At 39.9% G+C, this 17,655-nt stretch overlaps 1 protein-coding gene across 1 annotated transcript in view; it reads left to right on the top strand.

The window, feature by feature from the left end:
- Nucleotides 1-17,655, top strand: part of HPS5 (HPS5 biogenesis of lysosomal organelles complex 2 subunit 2) — a 182,174-nt gene that overhangs the window by 39,585 nt on the left and 124,934 nt on the right. The window contains exons 6-8 of the mRNA XM_053720662.1: nucleotides 5,702-5,835; nucleotides 11,281-11,496; nucleotides 12,743-12,814. Of these exons, the coding sequence (XP_053576637.1) occupies nucleotides 5,702-5,835; nucleotides 11,281-11,496; nucleotides 12,743-12,814 (422 nt within the window). The remainder of the gene's footprint in view (nucleotides 1-5,701; nucleotides 5,836-11,280; nucleotides 11,497-12,742; nucleotides 12,815-17,655) is intronic.

Below are 17,655 nucleotides of genomic sequence, written 5' to 3'. Positions count from 1 at the left end.
TAACAAAAACATTAACCAGGAGATTATCGTACCTTCTCTGTGTCCGAAACCAGTTTCAAAGAAGGAACGCTTGTTGCACAATTTGGATGTTGTTCGCGCTCTAAAATTCTATTTAGATGCTACAAAGGATTTTAGACAAACATCTTCCCTGTTTGTTGTTTATTCAGGTAAAAGGAGAGGTCAAAAAGCAACTTCTACCTCTCTCTCTTTTTGGATTAAAAGCATCATCAGATTGGCTTACGAGACTGCCGGACGGCAGCCTCCCGAAAGAATCACGGCTCATTCCACTAGGGCTGTGGCTTCCACATGGGCCTTCAAGAACGAGGCTTCTGTTGATCAGATATGTAGGGCAGCGACTTGGTCTTCACTGCATACTTTTACCAAATTTTACAAGTTTGATACTTTTGCTTCTTCTGAGGCTATTTTTGGGAGAAAGGTTTTGCAAGCCGTGGTGCCTTCCATTTAGGTGACCTGATTTGCTCCCTCCCTTCATCCGTGTCCTAAAGCTTTGGTATTGGTTCCCACAAGTAAGGATGACGCCGTGGACCGGACACACCTATGTTGGAGAAAACAGAATTTATGTTTACCTGATAAATTTCTTTCTCCAACGGTGTGTCCGGTCCACGGCCCGCCCTGGTTTTTTAATCAGGTCTGATAATTTATTTTCTTTAACTACAGTCACCACGGTACCATATGGTTTCTCCTATGCTATTATTCCTCCTTAACGTCGGTCGAATGACTGGGGTAGGCGGAGCCTAGGAGGGATCATGTGACCAGCTTTGCTGGGCTCTTTGCCATTTCCTGTTGGGGAAGAGAATATCCCACAAGTAAGGATGACGCCGTGGACCGGACACACCGTTGGAGAAAGAAATTTATCAGGTAAACATAAATTCTGTTTTTGTATACAAGGTATATACTGCACTGCTTTAATATATTATATATTACATTTCTAGTGTCTTCTTCTTACTACAACTACCCTGACAAAATCATACATAAAGCAAAGAGACAAGTTCAGAGTATTGATAGACATGAACTAATTAAAGAACAGTCTATGACATCCAGAAAACTCAATACTGACTCTCAGGGCATTACATTTGTTACAGAGTTTAGTGCACAATATCAAGAGATATGCAGCATTGTTAAAAAACATTTTAACTTCTTGTCCGCTGATGACAAACTGGAAAAATGTGTGAAAAACGGACTACGTTGTTCCTATCGGAGAACACGTACTCTAGCAAATACTCTATCACCATCATCATTACCAGAACTTGACAAAACAACTAGTTCATGGCTTACACAAAAGGGCCTTTACAAGTGCAGACAAAAATGTCGGGTTTGTGAGTATATCACCGCTTCTAACATATTTAGATCAGAGGTTACAGGGGAAACTTTCCCAATCACCAGTTGTTTGAAATGTACTACCTCATATGTGATATACTTGCTCACCTGTACATCGTGCCACCTACAATATGTAGGCCTCACCACTAACGAGGTAAAAGTTCGCATCAGAAACCACCTGTCTACAATACAGGCAGGTGAGGCTAGCACCCCACTCGTTAGACATTTTGCCCGCTGCCATGACAATAACATCAATACTTTTTAGATGGCAAGCTATAGAGAGGGTTCTCTGTCCACCTAGAGGTGGCGACCGAGAGAAGTTGCTACAGAAGAGGGAGATGTACTGGATTTTCAAGCTCCAAACTAGGGTTCCAAATGGCCTTAACTCAGAATATGACTTAATCAATTTCTGGAAATAGTTGTCATTTTTGGGGCTTTTGTCCGATGGTTATCTCCCTCTTCTGCAGCGTATTTACATTTACATTTGTATTTACATTCATTTTCAATTTGCTTTTGTGCAAGAACCACATTTGCTATTGCTATCTCCATTTCTATTTTTTGTTATTCTCATATGTATACCATAGTGAGCTAAATATATATCTGTGTGTGTGTGTATATGTATATATATATATATTTTGTTATTCTCATATGTATACCATAGTGAGCTATATATATGAATCATGAATAGTATACAAAGATTTTTGTCATGTAAACCAATATATTTTCACACTTTATTTGCTTTACTTGCTTTATGGTTTACTTTAAATATTTTTCTTAAACAAGATGTTTATCATCATGCATTGATATTCAGCTCACTATTTCCAATAGTCATTTAGTGATTCAGTTCACTTATGTCCCATTCTCAAAACTCTAGTATTTCTATATTTAACAAATTTAGTATTGTATATGATATATAATGCATACTATGAATATTTAACACAATGTCAATTTATTTACCTATGTATTTTCCCTAACTGGTTTATCCAGTGACTTATCTACACTTTAATATAAAGCATCTTTTGTATAGGGCTCTTTAAATTGTGGAAGCAGGAGTTTAAAATTGTATGAGCAGGCAATGAAATTACCTATTGACACACCTTGTTGAATTTTTAATTCATTATCTTTTAACCAATGAGATGTAACCTACTCCCTTAAATAGGTTGTAAGGTGTTTCCTTAAACAGCTATGATTACGACCTGAGGGTCGAAACATGTCAGCCGTTTTGCACAAGTGACTGTGTCTCACTCACTGTTCCCATGGATGTTGTGGACTTTTAACTCATTTGTAATAAAGTTTGGACTTTTATTTATTTCGTCTGCTGCACTCTGCCTTTTGTTACCTTTATTTTGTGTACAAGGTATATACTGCACTTCTAAAAATGTATTTGAATATTCTTTTTCTAAAAATCTTTCTTTTAGGATAAGCAATCCTAAAAGAAAGATTTTTAGAAAAAGAATATTCAAATACATTTTTAGAAGAGAAAATAGAAGTAGTAACAAATATGGACAGGACTGAGTTATTGAAATATAAAATGAAAGATAAAAACAATATGGGAGGGTCACATAATAATCTTGCCAATAGGTTGATTTTTCAACACAGTACACAAAGCAGTGAGTTGAGGAAGATAATTCAGAAGCATTGGGGTATACTCTCAAGGGATTCTAGTTTAGTTGAATTTTTAGCTGATGATCCAAATGTGATGTTCAAAAAAAGTTCTGAATCTGAAATTACAACTTTCCCATAGCAACAAAGAACTGGCCAAAAATGGTAACATGAAAAACTGGCTATTACCATCTCAAATAGGTTTTAGAAAATGCCAATACTGTAATGCATGTAAAATGATGAAAAAGACCGCAAAACTGTGTAATACATTTTATTCAGCTGATCATAAGAAAGAATATGATATTAATCAGTTCATTACCTGTAACAGTAAAAATGTTATCTACCTTTTATGCTGTTCTTGTAATTTAATCTATATAGGACGTACCTCAAGACTTTTAAAAACTAGATTAAACGAACATATCTACAACATTGAGAAGGGATATCAAAACCATACTGTGTCTGCACACTTTGATAGAAAACATAACAGGAAGGTAGGTGATCTGGAATTCCTAGGTATCAGAAGATTAGAACACAATTGGAGGGGAGGAGATATTCAGAACAGTCTGGGTCAGTTAAAAATGAAGTGGATACACACTATGGATAGCTTCATTCCTAATGGACTAAATAAGGATTTCGAAATCCATCACTTTCTGTGAAAGTTTTTTCTGTGAATGGTATATAAAAACCTCAACAAGTTGTAGTAAGAAGAAGACACTAGAAATGTAATATATAATATATTAAAGCAGTGCAGTATATACCTTGTATACAAAATAGGTATACGAATATAAATGTAAGAGTGTGTATACACAAAAGGGAGATTGTTATTACAATATAAGACCACTAGATGGAATATATTGTTTCTAATGGATCAAGTGGATCTGAATATGTATATATACATGAATTGGTTACCAATATGAATATTCATACATTAGTATCTGGAATAATGAAATTAACCATTTAATATAAAAAGAAGGGGAAAAAAATGTATACTTTGTAAGTGAGTAAAGATTGGATGTCTTATTTTACAATCAAAAATATTACGATAGATGGTATTTCATAGTAATGAATCATTGTAATATGTTGTTTTATCTTAACCAATATATATATATATATATATATATATATATATATATATATATATATATATATATATATATATATATATACACAAATCTATTTGGACAAATAAAAAGACCTATGATTGGGAGAATAAGTATGGTAACAACACTCTGAAAGAGATGCCCTTTTTCAAGATGGAGGGACAGACTTCAAGTTTCCATTTTTGTCATCAATTAGAGGTTTAAAAGGACTCATGGACATGCGCACTGTATTCCTTGAAAAAGCTGATCCAGCGAAACGTACGTCGGAATTGACACTCTCTTGCGTCTCTACATCTGCTTATTCACCTGAGGGAGGAGCGGTCTTTCTGGCACTGGGAAGTGGTGGTTCTAAGCGGTTAAGATTCTGCTTGTCCATCCATCTCCATCCAGGACTGGCATCTACTCTTTTGAGTAATTTTACAGTTATTATTACTCAGTTTCCCTTTGTAAGAGGTGTTGTAAAAGCATTTGTGACGCTTTTTATGTATTTTAATAAATGTTTGCTTTTATAAGATTTGCCTGAGAGTACTGTTTTCGCACCAGTATAAAGTGGGAGTGCGCCTTACCCTGAGCTTGGCTATAAGCTCCAACAAATGTGAGTAATCACTCGTTAAACAAGCAGAATTGTTAAACTAAAAGTGGTTACAGAGTTACACTATGTTGCATATCTTGTTTCCTTTTCTTTGAGAACACACGGAGGACCATAGAAGAGTGAAGAGACCTTTCGTAGAAGATTCACATATCCTTATATTTGAACTTTTTTCACGATTCACTTTGTGTATTTTACTATCACATTTATTTTGCATAAAATCTCCAGTGTTTATCTTATCTCCTGCATATATCAAGCAATAACTACTGTGCTGCATAGTTGGTTCACTAGATTCTACAGAATGCACGGCGGCCTTTCTGGGGACATTTGGAAAACTACAGTTTTTTAGATTTTTTTTTTTCTTTTATAATAAAATATTAATGAAAAGAGTAAAGACAAAAGATAACAGGATACATATACAGTGCTTCACACTAAGATAAAAGGGCACCTATTGGCTGAGTGAAGGATTTTTATAAAGACATCCTTAAATATTCACTAGTTTACTAAATACAAAATATTCTCTTTACAATGATCTTCTGATGTATCTATATATGGAATCCATGTTTGCTTAAAATGTTTGCATTGCCTGGATTTATCAAACTGATCAATCTGTAGGGATGTCACTTATCCACCTATTAAATAATTATTCTCTTGTTTCTAGATTTAAATGACAAAAAAGCAGGCTAAATAAATAATGATGTTTTTTTGTGTAACTGAAACACTTTTTTTGGAGTTACATTTTATTTTTAATGCCCCTTAAAGGAAATGTTGTTTATTTCAAAATCAAAACAACCATCTGTACCTTTTTTTCTTTTTTAAGCAGCAAATATTTTATTTATTAAATAATGTTCTTTTTATTATTTATATATACTGTGTGTGTGTGTATATATATATATATATATATATATATATATATATATATATATATATATATATATATATATATATATATATATATATATATATATATATATACACACTGTATATGTGTGTATGAATCTACTTGCCCTTTAATAAATGAATTGTAAAGTGATGAACATGATTCCTTATCTCTTCCCACTTCATTACACAGGCAGCCGCAGCTTTTGTTATGTTCCCGGTACAGGTTATCACAAGCGTTGACTCCTGTGTGACTCAACTGGACTATATAGATGGCAGATTACTTATATCGTCGCTGACTCGCACTTATTTATGTGATACGGAGAGGTAATTGCGCTTACATTCTATTTATAATGCTGTTTGGGTAACGGAGATAAACGTTCAGCTGTAAGATAGGCACATTTACACTTTTCTCTAAAGCCAACTTTGTTCTAGAGCTAATCCATTTTGTTGTACTTAGGACCATTAGAATGTATTACATATATCTGATAGGGTTCCCAGCTGCCCAGTGTTTCATCAGCCTGTCCCATGAGTGTCAGCTAGTCCTGCTATGCCTCTGGTGTTTCATCAGCCTGTCCCATGAGTGTCAGCTAGTCCTGCTATGCCTCTGGTGTTTCATCAGCCTGTCCCATGAGTGTCAGCTAGTCCTGCTATGCCTCTGGTGTTTCATCAGCCTGTCCCATGAGTGTCAGCTAGTCCTGCTATGCCTCTGGTGTTTCATCAGCCTGTCCCATGAGTGTCAGCTAGTCCTGCTATGCCTCTGGTGTTTCATCAGCCTGTCCCATGAGTGTCAGCTAGTCCTGCTATGCCTCTGGTGTTTCATCAGCCTGTCCCATGAGTGTCAGCTAGTCCTGCTATGTCTCTGGGACTCCTAAAGAAGGGGTCAGTGTCTGCACTGTTCTATGTAATTACTGGCAGCTAAGGAAGGTTAGATTGGATCATCTCTTTGCACTTGGCTAGGGGTCTTTCGGCTTTTTTTTTTTTCTTTTGAAACTTAAAGGGACATTTTCAGAGAGAGAGAGAGCATACTATGGTAGGCTTAGGAAAGTGCACATGTATTGAGCACTATATGTCAGCAGTGTTTGTAACAATGTTCGATATATAGTGCACAGTACAGAGCCAGTATGATCTCATGGAGTTAGAGAAAGATGCACATTTGATAATAGGAATAAATCAAAGTTTTTTAAAGCTGCGTGAATCATGTTTAAAGGGACAGTAAACACCATGTTGTTTAAACTTTTTTTCTGCAGTCTTGAAATAAATGAACACATCGGATGAATATTAACACCTTGTTTTTCAATAGCGAGTTCCATCCATCATTCGCTGTATTTGGAATACTCAGGACAGCTAACCGCTCTAGTATAGAAACTTTATCTATTAATCTCTGCTGAGGCCACTTAGATATGTGTCAGGATTAGACTGGGGAAGTCTGCCACGTGCACATCCTCAGAATGGGAAAACTCATGGTTACATTACAGGAGAGGAGGGCAACATAAATTAATGCATGCATGTTGTTGTTGTATAAGTTGTTTCACTATGTGGATTTTTACTCTGAGGCCTAGATTTGGATTTCGGCGGTAAAAGGGCTGTTAACGCTCCGCAGGCTTTTTTCTGGCCGCACCATAAATTTAACTCTGGTATCGAGAGTTTAAACAAATGCTGCGTTAGGCTCCAAAAAAGGAGCGTAGAGCATTTTTACCGCAAATGCAACTCTCGATACCAGAGTTGCTTACGGACGCGGCCGGCCTCAAAAACGTGCTCGTGCACGATTCTCCCATAGGAAACAATGGGGCTGTTTGAGCTGAAAAAAAACCTAACACCTGCAAAAAAGCAGCGTTCAGCTCCTAACGCAGCCCCATTGTTTCCTATGGGGAAACACTTCCTACGTCTGCACCTAACACTCTAACATGTACCCCGAGTCTAAACACCCCTAACCTTACACTTATTAACCCCTAATCTGCCGCCCCCGCTATCGCTGACACCTGCATATTTTTTTTAACCCCTAATCTGCCGCTCCGTAAACCGCCGCAACCTACGTTATCCCTATGTACCCCTAATCTGCTGCCCTAACATCGCTGACCCCTATATTATATTTATTAACCCCTAATCTGCCCCCCTCCACGTCGCCGACACCTGCCTACACTTATTAACCCCTAATCTGCCGAGCGGACCTGAGCGCTACTATAATAAAGTTATTAACCCCTAATCCGCCTCACTAACCCTATCATAAATAGTATTAACCCCTAATCTGCCCTCCCTAACATCGCCGACACCTACCTTCAATTATTAACCCCTAATCTGCCGAGCGGACCTCACCGCTACTTTAATAAATGTATTAACCCCTAAAGCTAAGTCTAACCCTAACACTAACACCCCCCCTAAATTAAATATAATTATCTCTTATTAAATAACTTATTCCTATTTAAAGCTAAATACTTACCTGTAAAATAAATCCTAATATAGCTACAATATAAATTATAATTATATTATAGCTATTTTAGGATTAATATTTATTTTACAGGCAACTTTGTAATTATTTTAACCAGGTGCAATAGCTATTACATAGTTAAGAACTATTTAATAGTTACCTAGTTAAAATAATAACAAATTTACCTGTAAAATAAATCCTAACCTAAGATATAATTAAACCTAACACTACCCTATCAATAAATTAATTAAATAAACTACCTACAATTACCTACAATTAACCTAACACTACACTATCAATAAATTAATTAAACACAATTGCTACAAATAAATACAATTAAATAAACTAGCTAAAGTACAAAAAATAAAAAAGAACTAAGTTACAAAAAATAATAAAATATTTACAAACATAAGAAAAATATTACAACAATTTTAAACTAATTACACCTACTCTAAGCCCCCTAATAATCCAATCAGCCAATCAGATTGAGCTCGCATTCTATTGGCTGATCGGAACAGCCAATAGAATGCAAGCTCAATCTGATTGGCTGATTGGATCAGCCAATCGGATTGAACTTGATTCTGATTGGCTGATTCCATCAGCCAATCAGAAAATTCCTACCTTAATTCCGATTGGCTGATAGAATCCTATCAGCCAATCGGAATTCGAGGGACGCCATCTTGGATGACGTCCCTTAAAGGAACCGTCATTCGTCGGGAGACAACGGAAGAAGAGGATGGATCCGCGTCGCCTGCTTCAAGATGGACCCGCTCCGCACCGGATGGAAGAAGATTGAAGATGCCGCTTGGAGAAGATGTTTGCCGGTCCGGATGTCCTCTTCTTGCCGGATAGTAGGAAGACTTTGAAGCCTCTTCTGGACCTCTTCAGCACCGGATGATGGATCGCCAACCCCCGCTTGGGTTGGATGAAGATGTTGGAGCCAGGACGGATCGGTGAACCTGGTATGGTGAAGACAAGGTAGGAAGATCTTCAGGGGCTTAGTGTTAGGTTTATTTAAGGGGGGTTTGGGTTAGATTAGGGGTATGTGGGTGGTGGGTTGTAATGTTGGGGGGGGGGGGGGTATGGTATGTTTTTTTTTTACAGGCAAAAGAGCTGAAATCCTTGGGGCATGCCCCGCAAAGGGCCCTGTTCAGGGCTGGTAAGGTAAAAGAGCTTGTAACTTTTTTAATTTAGAATAGGGTAGGGAATTTTTTATTTTGGGGGGCTTTGTTATTTTATTAGGGGGCTTAGAGTAGGTGTAATTAGTTTAAAATTGTTGTAATATTTTTCTTATGTTTGTAAATATTTTATTATTTTTTGTAACTTAGTTCTTTTTTATTTTTTGTACTTTAGCTAGTTTATTTAATTGTATTTATTTGTAGCAATTGTGTTTAATTAATTTATTGATAGTGTAGTGTTAGGTTAATTGTAGGTAGTTTATTTAATTAATTTATTGATAGGGTAGTGTTAGGTTTAATTATATCTTAGGTTAGGATTTATTTTACAGGTAAATTTGTTATTATTTTAACTAGGCAACTATTAAATAGTTCTTAACTATGTAATAGCTATTGCACCTGGTTAAAATAATTACAAAGTTGCCTGTAAAATAAATATTAATCCTAAAATAGCTATAATATAATTATAATTTATATTGTAGCTATATTAGGATTTATTTTACAGGTAAGTATTTAGCTTTAAATAGGAATAAGTTATTTAATAAGAGATAATTTATTTCGTTAGATTAAAATTATATTTAATTTAGGGGGGGTGTTAGTGTTAGGGTGTTAGTGTTAGGGTTAGACTTAGCTTTAGGGGTTAATACATTTATTAGAGTAGCTGTGAGCTCCGGTCGGCAGATTAGGGGTTAATAATTGAAGTTAGGTGTCGGCGATGTTAGGGAGGGCAGATTAGGGGTTAATACTATTTATGATAGGGTTAGTGAGGCGGATTAGGGGTTAATAACTTTATTATAGTAGCGCTCAGGTCCGCTCGGCAGATTAGGGGTTAATAAGTGTAGGCAGGTGTCGGCGACGTTGAGGGGGGCAGATTAGGGGTTAATAAATATAATATAGGGGTCGGCGGTGTTAGGGGTAGCAGATTAGGGGTACATAGGGATAACGTAGGTGGCGGCGCTTTGCGGTCGGAAGATTAGGGGTTAATTATTTTAAGTAGCTGGCGGCGACGTTGTGGGGGGCAGGTTAGGGGTTAATAAATGTAATACAGGGGTCGGCGGTGTTAGGGGCAGCAGATTAGGGGTACATAAGTATAACGTAGGTGGCGGTCGGCAGATTAGGGGTTAAAAATTTTAATCGAGTGGCGGCGATGTGGGGGGAGCTCGGTTTAGGGGTACATAGGTAGTTTATGGGTGTTAGTGTACTTTAGGGTACAGTAGTTAAGAGCTTTATGAACCGGCGTTAGCCAGAAAGCTCTTAACTCCTGCTATTTTCAGGCGGCTGGAATTTTGTCGTTAGACCTCTAACGCTCACTTCAGAAACGACTCTAAATACCGGCGTTAGAAAGATCCCATTGAAAAGATAGGATACGCAAATGGCGTAGGGGGATCTGCGGTATGGAAAAGTCGCGGCTGAAAAGTGAGCGTTAGACCCTTTAATCACTGACTCCAAATACCGGCGGTAGCCTAAAACCAGCGTTAGGAGCCTCTAACGCTGGTTTTGACGGCTACCGCCGAACTCCAAATCTAGGCCTGAGTGTTTATATTTCTGTTGTTATGTTTATTCTATATCAGCCAGGTCTAAACATTTTTAAAACAACTTAACATCCTTTTTATGGCAATTTTCAGTAGCCAAACTCCAACCCACCACTTGCCTAATTTGGAGCAGCCAATCCGGTTCTTTAGCCTGCAGACAACAAGGCTAACCATATACATACAGAGAGAAGGGCTCAACCTGGTATGAACAATAAAGCTTGTTCTATGGCACCCAAGGAGCAGCCTCTCTTTGCTCAACTTGTCCCTTTCATAGAGAAGAACTTTCCTGTAGTATATCAGTCTGATCCTGACTCAACAGCACTGTCCAAGGCTGACCATAGTCAGAATCGTAGTATAAAGTGCATTGTATTGCAGTTGTTATTAATTAAATCCAATTAGGGAAACATATGTAGCAATGTTAGCTTTGATAAGTCAGTGGGATGCATTTCAAGTTCTGAGAATTAATTTTCAGAGACAAATTTCATGAAAGGAGAGCAAGATAAATGATAAAAATATGTGTAATGACACAACTTTGCAATATAACGAAACATTTTATATAAAAATATCAGGGTATTTACTGTCCCTTTAAGGTGGACAGTCAGTTAAACTATTTATTTTTTTTCTTTATCTTATCAAGGGAAAAGTTCTGGAAAATTGGCAATAAGGAGAGAGATGGTGAATACGGAGCTTGCTTTTTCCCTGTTGGAAGGAACAGCGTCGGTCAGCAGCCATTGATATACTGCGCTCGACCAGGGTCCAGGATGTGGGAAGTGAACTTTGATGGAGAGGTGCTAAGTACGCACCAGTTTAAGCAGCTCCTGTCCTCTCCCCCTCTGCCAGTCATCAACTCAAGGTAAAATGCAGACACCACTTCCTGCTCCAGTGTACCGGTGGATGCGGCCATGTTGTAACCTAGGTTTCTTTATGTTTAAAAATCTGTTATCTTACCTCCTCTGCTGAGACCAGCACAGTTATAAATGAGATACTAAAAAAAAAATCTTAGTGTTTAATATCCCTTTAACAATGTTATTATTATTTATTCTTTTTTTTTTTATTCGCTGTGCTGGTCAAAGCTGGACTTCATTGTTTTCGCCCCACAGAGAAAACATACTCCTGAGATATAATGGGAAAACGTAGAAGAGCTGACGTTCGCAACTACCTTATCCTAATAAACATTTGAACCTGTACAAAAAAAAATTATATGGGTCTTTTAAACCAAAATATGACATTTGATTTAAAGACTAAAACAAGTACACATTTATAGTGATAGTAAAACTTCTTTAAAGTCAGGGGCAGTACTATAAGTGGGCTATAGCCCAGAGTATTCATTATATCCATGAGTTTCCTTTAGTTATTTTCTAATGCACAATCAGACAGTAAAGTCATAATTAGAAACTTTTAATTCAAATAGAGCATACAATTTTAAACAACTTTCCAATGTACTTATATTATTTAATTTGCTTCCTTCTCTTGTTATCCTCTGTTGAAGGGGTTATCTAGCAAGCTAAGGATCACCAAAGCAACTGGGTGCCAGCTGCTGATTGGTGGCTGCATATATATTGTCATTTTCATTGCCTCACCCCATGTGTTCAGTTAGCAACCAGTAGTGCATTGCTGCTCCTTTCAACAAATGATACCATGAGAAAAAAATCTAATTTCATAATAGAAGTAAAGTGGAAAGATGTTTAAAATTGTATTTTCTATCAAATCATGAAAGAAAAGTTTTGGGTTTGATGTCCCTTTAATTTATTTCTACATAAATCTTTTTTTTACTTTGACCAGCGATAGAACTTCTTGTGGGCGATCGCCGCTTCTCTGTGAAATGACGTTTGCATGTGGTTTTATGTACTTTTTAATCAACAGAGGAGCTAAGGTCCATGGAACCTCATTAGGATATAATGATTTTTGGCTTTTACTTAACCCCATATATTTTTGGAACCTAGCAATAAAAAAGGGAAGCACTTACATAGAGGGTAAATCGTCTGTTCAGGATATTGTTTTGCAAACTGCTGTGTCACCGAAATATACTTAATATGTAACATAGCTCTTTTTTCCAGCCACATTTTGTTCTTTTTAAAGCCCCATCTGTCTATTTGTAGGTCAGACCCCCAGTATGAAGCTACGTTTGGTTCGCCTCAATCTCTAGCGTTTTCTAAACTACTGTTCTTAAGGTAAGACTGAAAACCATAGACCAGCAAAGAGATACAGATTTTTTTTTAACTTGATTGTATTTTGTTGTTAACTCTATTGGTTGATACATCGACTGGCATCATAGCATATAAAGGACTATTTTACAAGTGGAGCACTAATTTATTGCTCACCCGCCAACAGGCAAATTTGCCCGTTTACAGGCTCGAAATATATAACCAGGCATTACAAGTGTCTGGTTATTGCTATCGCAAGCTTGTAAATAAGCGCTCCGAAAATTAACCAGTGGTCAGACCTCTGGTTATTGTTCTAAATGTCCCCCAATTGCCCCCAAAATTTAGCGTGTAGTGGTTTTTAAAAATAAAAAATATGAGCATTTCCACCTAAAGGGGAGGAGAGTCCACGGCTTCATTCATTACTTTTGGGAATTAAGAACCTGGCCACCAGGAGGAGGCAAAGACACCCCAGCCAAAGGCATAAATACCTTCCCCACTGCCCTCATCCCCCAGTCATTCTTTGCCTTTTGTCACAGGAGGTTGGCAGAAAAGTGCTGAAGATTCATAGTAGTCTCTTATGGAGGGTAGTACTCTTAGGAATGGGACTGGAGTTTTAAGTAGTCCTGTCAGCCTCTTAGTGAGAGCCTGGATGAAAGTTAGTCCGGAGATGCAGGGAGAGTCTTTCTGCAAAACCAACCCGACTCAAATTAACAGCTCCACAAGCATTCAGCATTGACGAGTTTCGCTGCCTGCTTTCTGCACTCAAGTCCATGTCAGGAGCGATGCTTTCACCTGTCACACTTGAAGGGCCGTGTTCCTGTTCCACTGCATGGATTCTGGTAAGATCGTTTCCTTTTTTATACATAACACAGAAGACAAGGTCACAGTGTGGCGCCTTTTTATCTTATGGAATCAAAGGTTAATATTCCTAGTGAGGGGATTATTGAGCAGGGGGGTTTATATATAATATTGTTTGTGTTATTGCTGTGTTATGTGCGAGATGTGGCTCTGGCAATGGTGGAATTTCAGGTTGACTTCCGGGAGTATTTGCGCGGCCGATTTTGGTGCGTTTTCTCCTTAGTGCAGGTGCGGTCCTGCGAGGCATCCCAGGTGACCGGGTGTGAGTTTTCACTTCCTCTGTTGATCAGCGGCATAGGAAACAAAGCAGTTTCTGTAGTCCGGGTCATAGGAGGTGGTGAGTTCTCCGGCCATTGGAGGTATAAAGGTGCCTGTTTTTTAAGCTAGTCTAGTCCATAATAAAAGCACAATCCATGGAGGACTCTGACGCGTTAGAGGGTACTCCCTCTTTAACAAAGTCTCATTCCTGTGTTTATTGTGAGGAGGTTCTTGTAGATCAGCCTGCTCAACTTTGTTCCACATGCCTTGATAAAGTTGCGACATCTAAAACTAAAGGGATGTCTACTACTACTGAGCCGTCCTCCTCTGAGGGCTCCCCATCCCGTGAGGTGCGTTCCCTGCTTTCATCTCCGAGTGCACATGCAGCGCCCCAGGGTCCAACCATTACTCCTACGGGAGAGATTAGTTGGCCATCAGATTTTGCGGATCAAAAGTGATCCATGCCTTACCACGTTCTGCTAAGCGCAAGTGTAGGGCGTATCATGGCGACCCGGGCCAGGGTTTGTCTACGTCTATGGAAATATCAGAGGCATTATACGATGATAAGGTCCACTCCGACTCTTTGGAGGAGGCTCCTTCTAGTTCGGAGTCTGTATCATCTGATCCTCCACCTGCGGAGGAGCCTGACTTTAGGTTTAGGATGGAGAATTTTGCTTTTTTTTGCTGAAGCAAGTGCTTTCTACTCTGGAGGTCCCAGAACTGAAGCTTCCTGAGCAACCTTCGATTCCTAAGCTTGATGAGGTATACGAGGACAGGGTGGTGCTCCGACCGGTCCCAGGACCAAGTAGGGGGCAGATTGTCTCCCTTTTTTGAAGCCTGTTTGCAGGACGTTCAGGACCCTTGGGTTCTGGAGGTTGTTGCCCAGGGTTACAGGATAGGATTCAGGTCCCATCCGCCCAGGGGCAAATTCCTCCTGTCAAACCGGTCTTCAAGACTGTAAAAGAGAGCGGCCTTTCTAGAATGTGTGAGTGATCTCTCCTCTCTAGGTGTTATCATACCAGTACCCCAAGCAGAAAGGGGTCTAGGGTACTATTCAAATCTTTTTGTGGTTCCAAAGAAGGAGGGCATGTTTTGCTCGATTCTGGACCTAAAGGGGCCTATCTATCAAACTTTGTATGGAGCTGGAGGGCCCGTGTTTCTGGCTTCTCCATAATCTGTCCGCCTGCTCTGAGGAGTAGGACAGACATCGTCACAATTCAACCTGATCGAATACGATTGGGTTGATTAACACCCCCCTGCTGGCAGCCGATTGGCCACGAATCCATCGTTCAAAATGGAAACAATCAGATCTATTCTGCCTCTAGTTCAAGAGGGGCAGTTCATGACGACAATAGACTTGAAGGATGCTTTCCTTCATGTTCCAATTCACAGGGACCACTTCAAGTTCCTAAGATTTGCGTTTCTGGACCATCACTTCCAGTTTGTGGCCCTTCCCTTTGGCCTGGCAACGACCCCGAGAGTCTTCATGAAGGTTCTGGGGGCGCTTCTTGCAGTGGCCAGATCCAGGGGCATTGCTGTGGCGCCCTATTTGGACGACATCCTAGTCCAGACAGGCGCCGTCGTTCAGCTTTGCAGAGGATCATTTGAGGGCTCTTCTTTTATTGTTCCAATCTCATGGTTGGAAGATCAACTCGGGAAAGAGTTCCCTGGTTCCCAGCAACAGGGTGGAGTTCCTGGGCACTATAATAGACTCTATGCTCATGAAAATATTTCTCACAGATCAACGACGCAGGAAGATTGCATCCACCTGTCTTGCCCTTCGGTCTTACTCAAGCCCTTCGGTGGCTCAGTGTATGGAGATGATCAGTCTCATGGTTTCCAGCATAGATGTCCTCGCTTTCGCCAGATTCCATCTCAGACCTCTTAACTTGTGCATGTTGAGACAGTGGAACGGCGGTCATTTAGATCTATCACAGCGGATATACATGGATGCTTGGACTAGGGACTCCCTATCTTGGTGGATCTGTCCAGAGCATCTGTCCCTGGGGATATCCTTCCTGAGACCATCCTGGGAGATTGTGACCACGGACGCGAGTCTGGCAGGATGGGGAGCTGTTTGGGGTGCCAGATTGGCCCAAGGAAAATGGACCCGGGAAGAGTCTCTCCTTCCGATAAATATTCTGGAACTTTGAGCAATCTACAATGCTCTGAGGGCATGGCCTCCTCTGGGGTCGTTAAGCTTCACCCGATTCCAGACCGACAACATTACCTTGTGGCTTACATCAACCACCAGGGTGGAATGAGTAGCTCCCCAGCAATGAGGGAGGTGTCTCGGATTTTGGAGTGGGCGGGCTCCCACAGCTGCTCATTCTCAGCAATCCACATTCCAGGTGTGGACAACTGAGAAGCGGACTTTATCAGCAGGCAATCCTTCCATCCGGGGGAATGGTCTCTTCACCCCAAAGTGTTTGCGGAGATTTGTCTCAGATGGGGAACGCCGGAGATAGATCTTATGGCGCCCAGACTAAATTGCAAGCTACCCCGATACGGGTCGAGGTTGAGGGATCCCCAGGCAGAGCTGATAGATGCTTTAGTGGTGCCTTGGGGATTCAGCCTAGCTTACATTTTTCCACCGTCACCACTTCTACCTTGTGTAGTTGCACGCATCAAGCAATCCTGTTTGCTCCTTCATGGCCGCAGAGGACATGGTTTGCGGATCTGGTGGGGATGTCTTCCTCTCCACCATGGAGATTACCCTGTCACAGGGATCTGCTGGAACAGGGTCCCTTTCAACATCAAAATCTCGTTTCCCTGAGGCTGACTGCGTGGAGATTGAACGCTTAGTCTTAACCAAGAGAGGTTTTTCTGAAAGTGTGATTGACACTCTAGTTCAGGCAAGAAAGCCAGTCGCTTACTTGTCCTGGTGTGAGAAACACTGATATCCTTGGCACAAGGTGAAGGTATCCAGGATTCTGTCTTTTCTCCAAGAAGGTTTGGAGAAGGGTCTTGCCGCCAGTTCCTTAAAGGGACAGATTTCGGCTTTATCAGTCTTGTTGCACAGGAGACTAGCTGAGCTTCCTGACATTCAATCCTTTGTTCAGGCTCTGTCTAGAATCAGACCTGTCTTTAGGCAGTCTGCTCCCTCATGGAGCTTGAACTTGGTCCTTTAAGGTATTGCAGAGGGTTCCGTTTGAGCCTATGCATTCTATTGACATTAAGATTCTGTCCTGGAAGGTTCTCTTTCTGTTGGCCATTGCATCGGCACGCAGAGTATTTGAGCTGGCTGCCTTGCAATTCGAGCCTTCTTATCTGGTCTTTCATGCGGATAAGGCTGTTCTTCGCACCGTTTTTTTTTTGTTTTTTTTTTCCAAGGTGGTGTCTAACTGTAACATCAATCAGGAAATAATTGATCCTTCTTTGTGTCATAACCCTTCTTCTTCTAAGGAGAGGTTACTTCATAATCTGGATGTGGTTCGGACCTTAAAGTTTTATCTACAGGCTATTTCAGACAGTCTACATCTCTTTGTGGTGTATTCCGGGAAGCGCAAGGGGCAGAGGGCCTCTTCTACTTTGTTCTTTTGGTTGAGGAGCTTGATTCGCTTGGCCTATGAGACAGAGGGACACAAGCCTCCTCAGAGGATCATGGCACATTCAATTAGAGCTGTGGCTTTGTCTTGGGCCTTCAAGAATGAGGCCTCTATGGAGCAGATTTGTAAGGCGGCTACCTGGTCCTCCTTACACACTTTTACAAAGTTTTAGAAATTTGATGTTTTTGCTTCTGCGAAAGCTGT

This window comes from Bombina bombina, chromosome 7 (assembly GCF_027579735.1).
Source record: "Bombina bombina isolate aBomBom1 chromosome 7, aBomBom1.pri, whole genome shotgun sequence".
Taxonomy (NCBI): Eukaryota; Metazoa; Chordata; class Amphibia; order Anura; family Bombinatoridae; genus Bombina; species Bombina bombina.
This window is presented reverse-complemented; position numbering and strand designations above follow the sequence as displayed.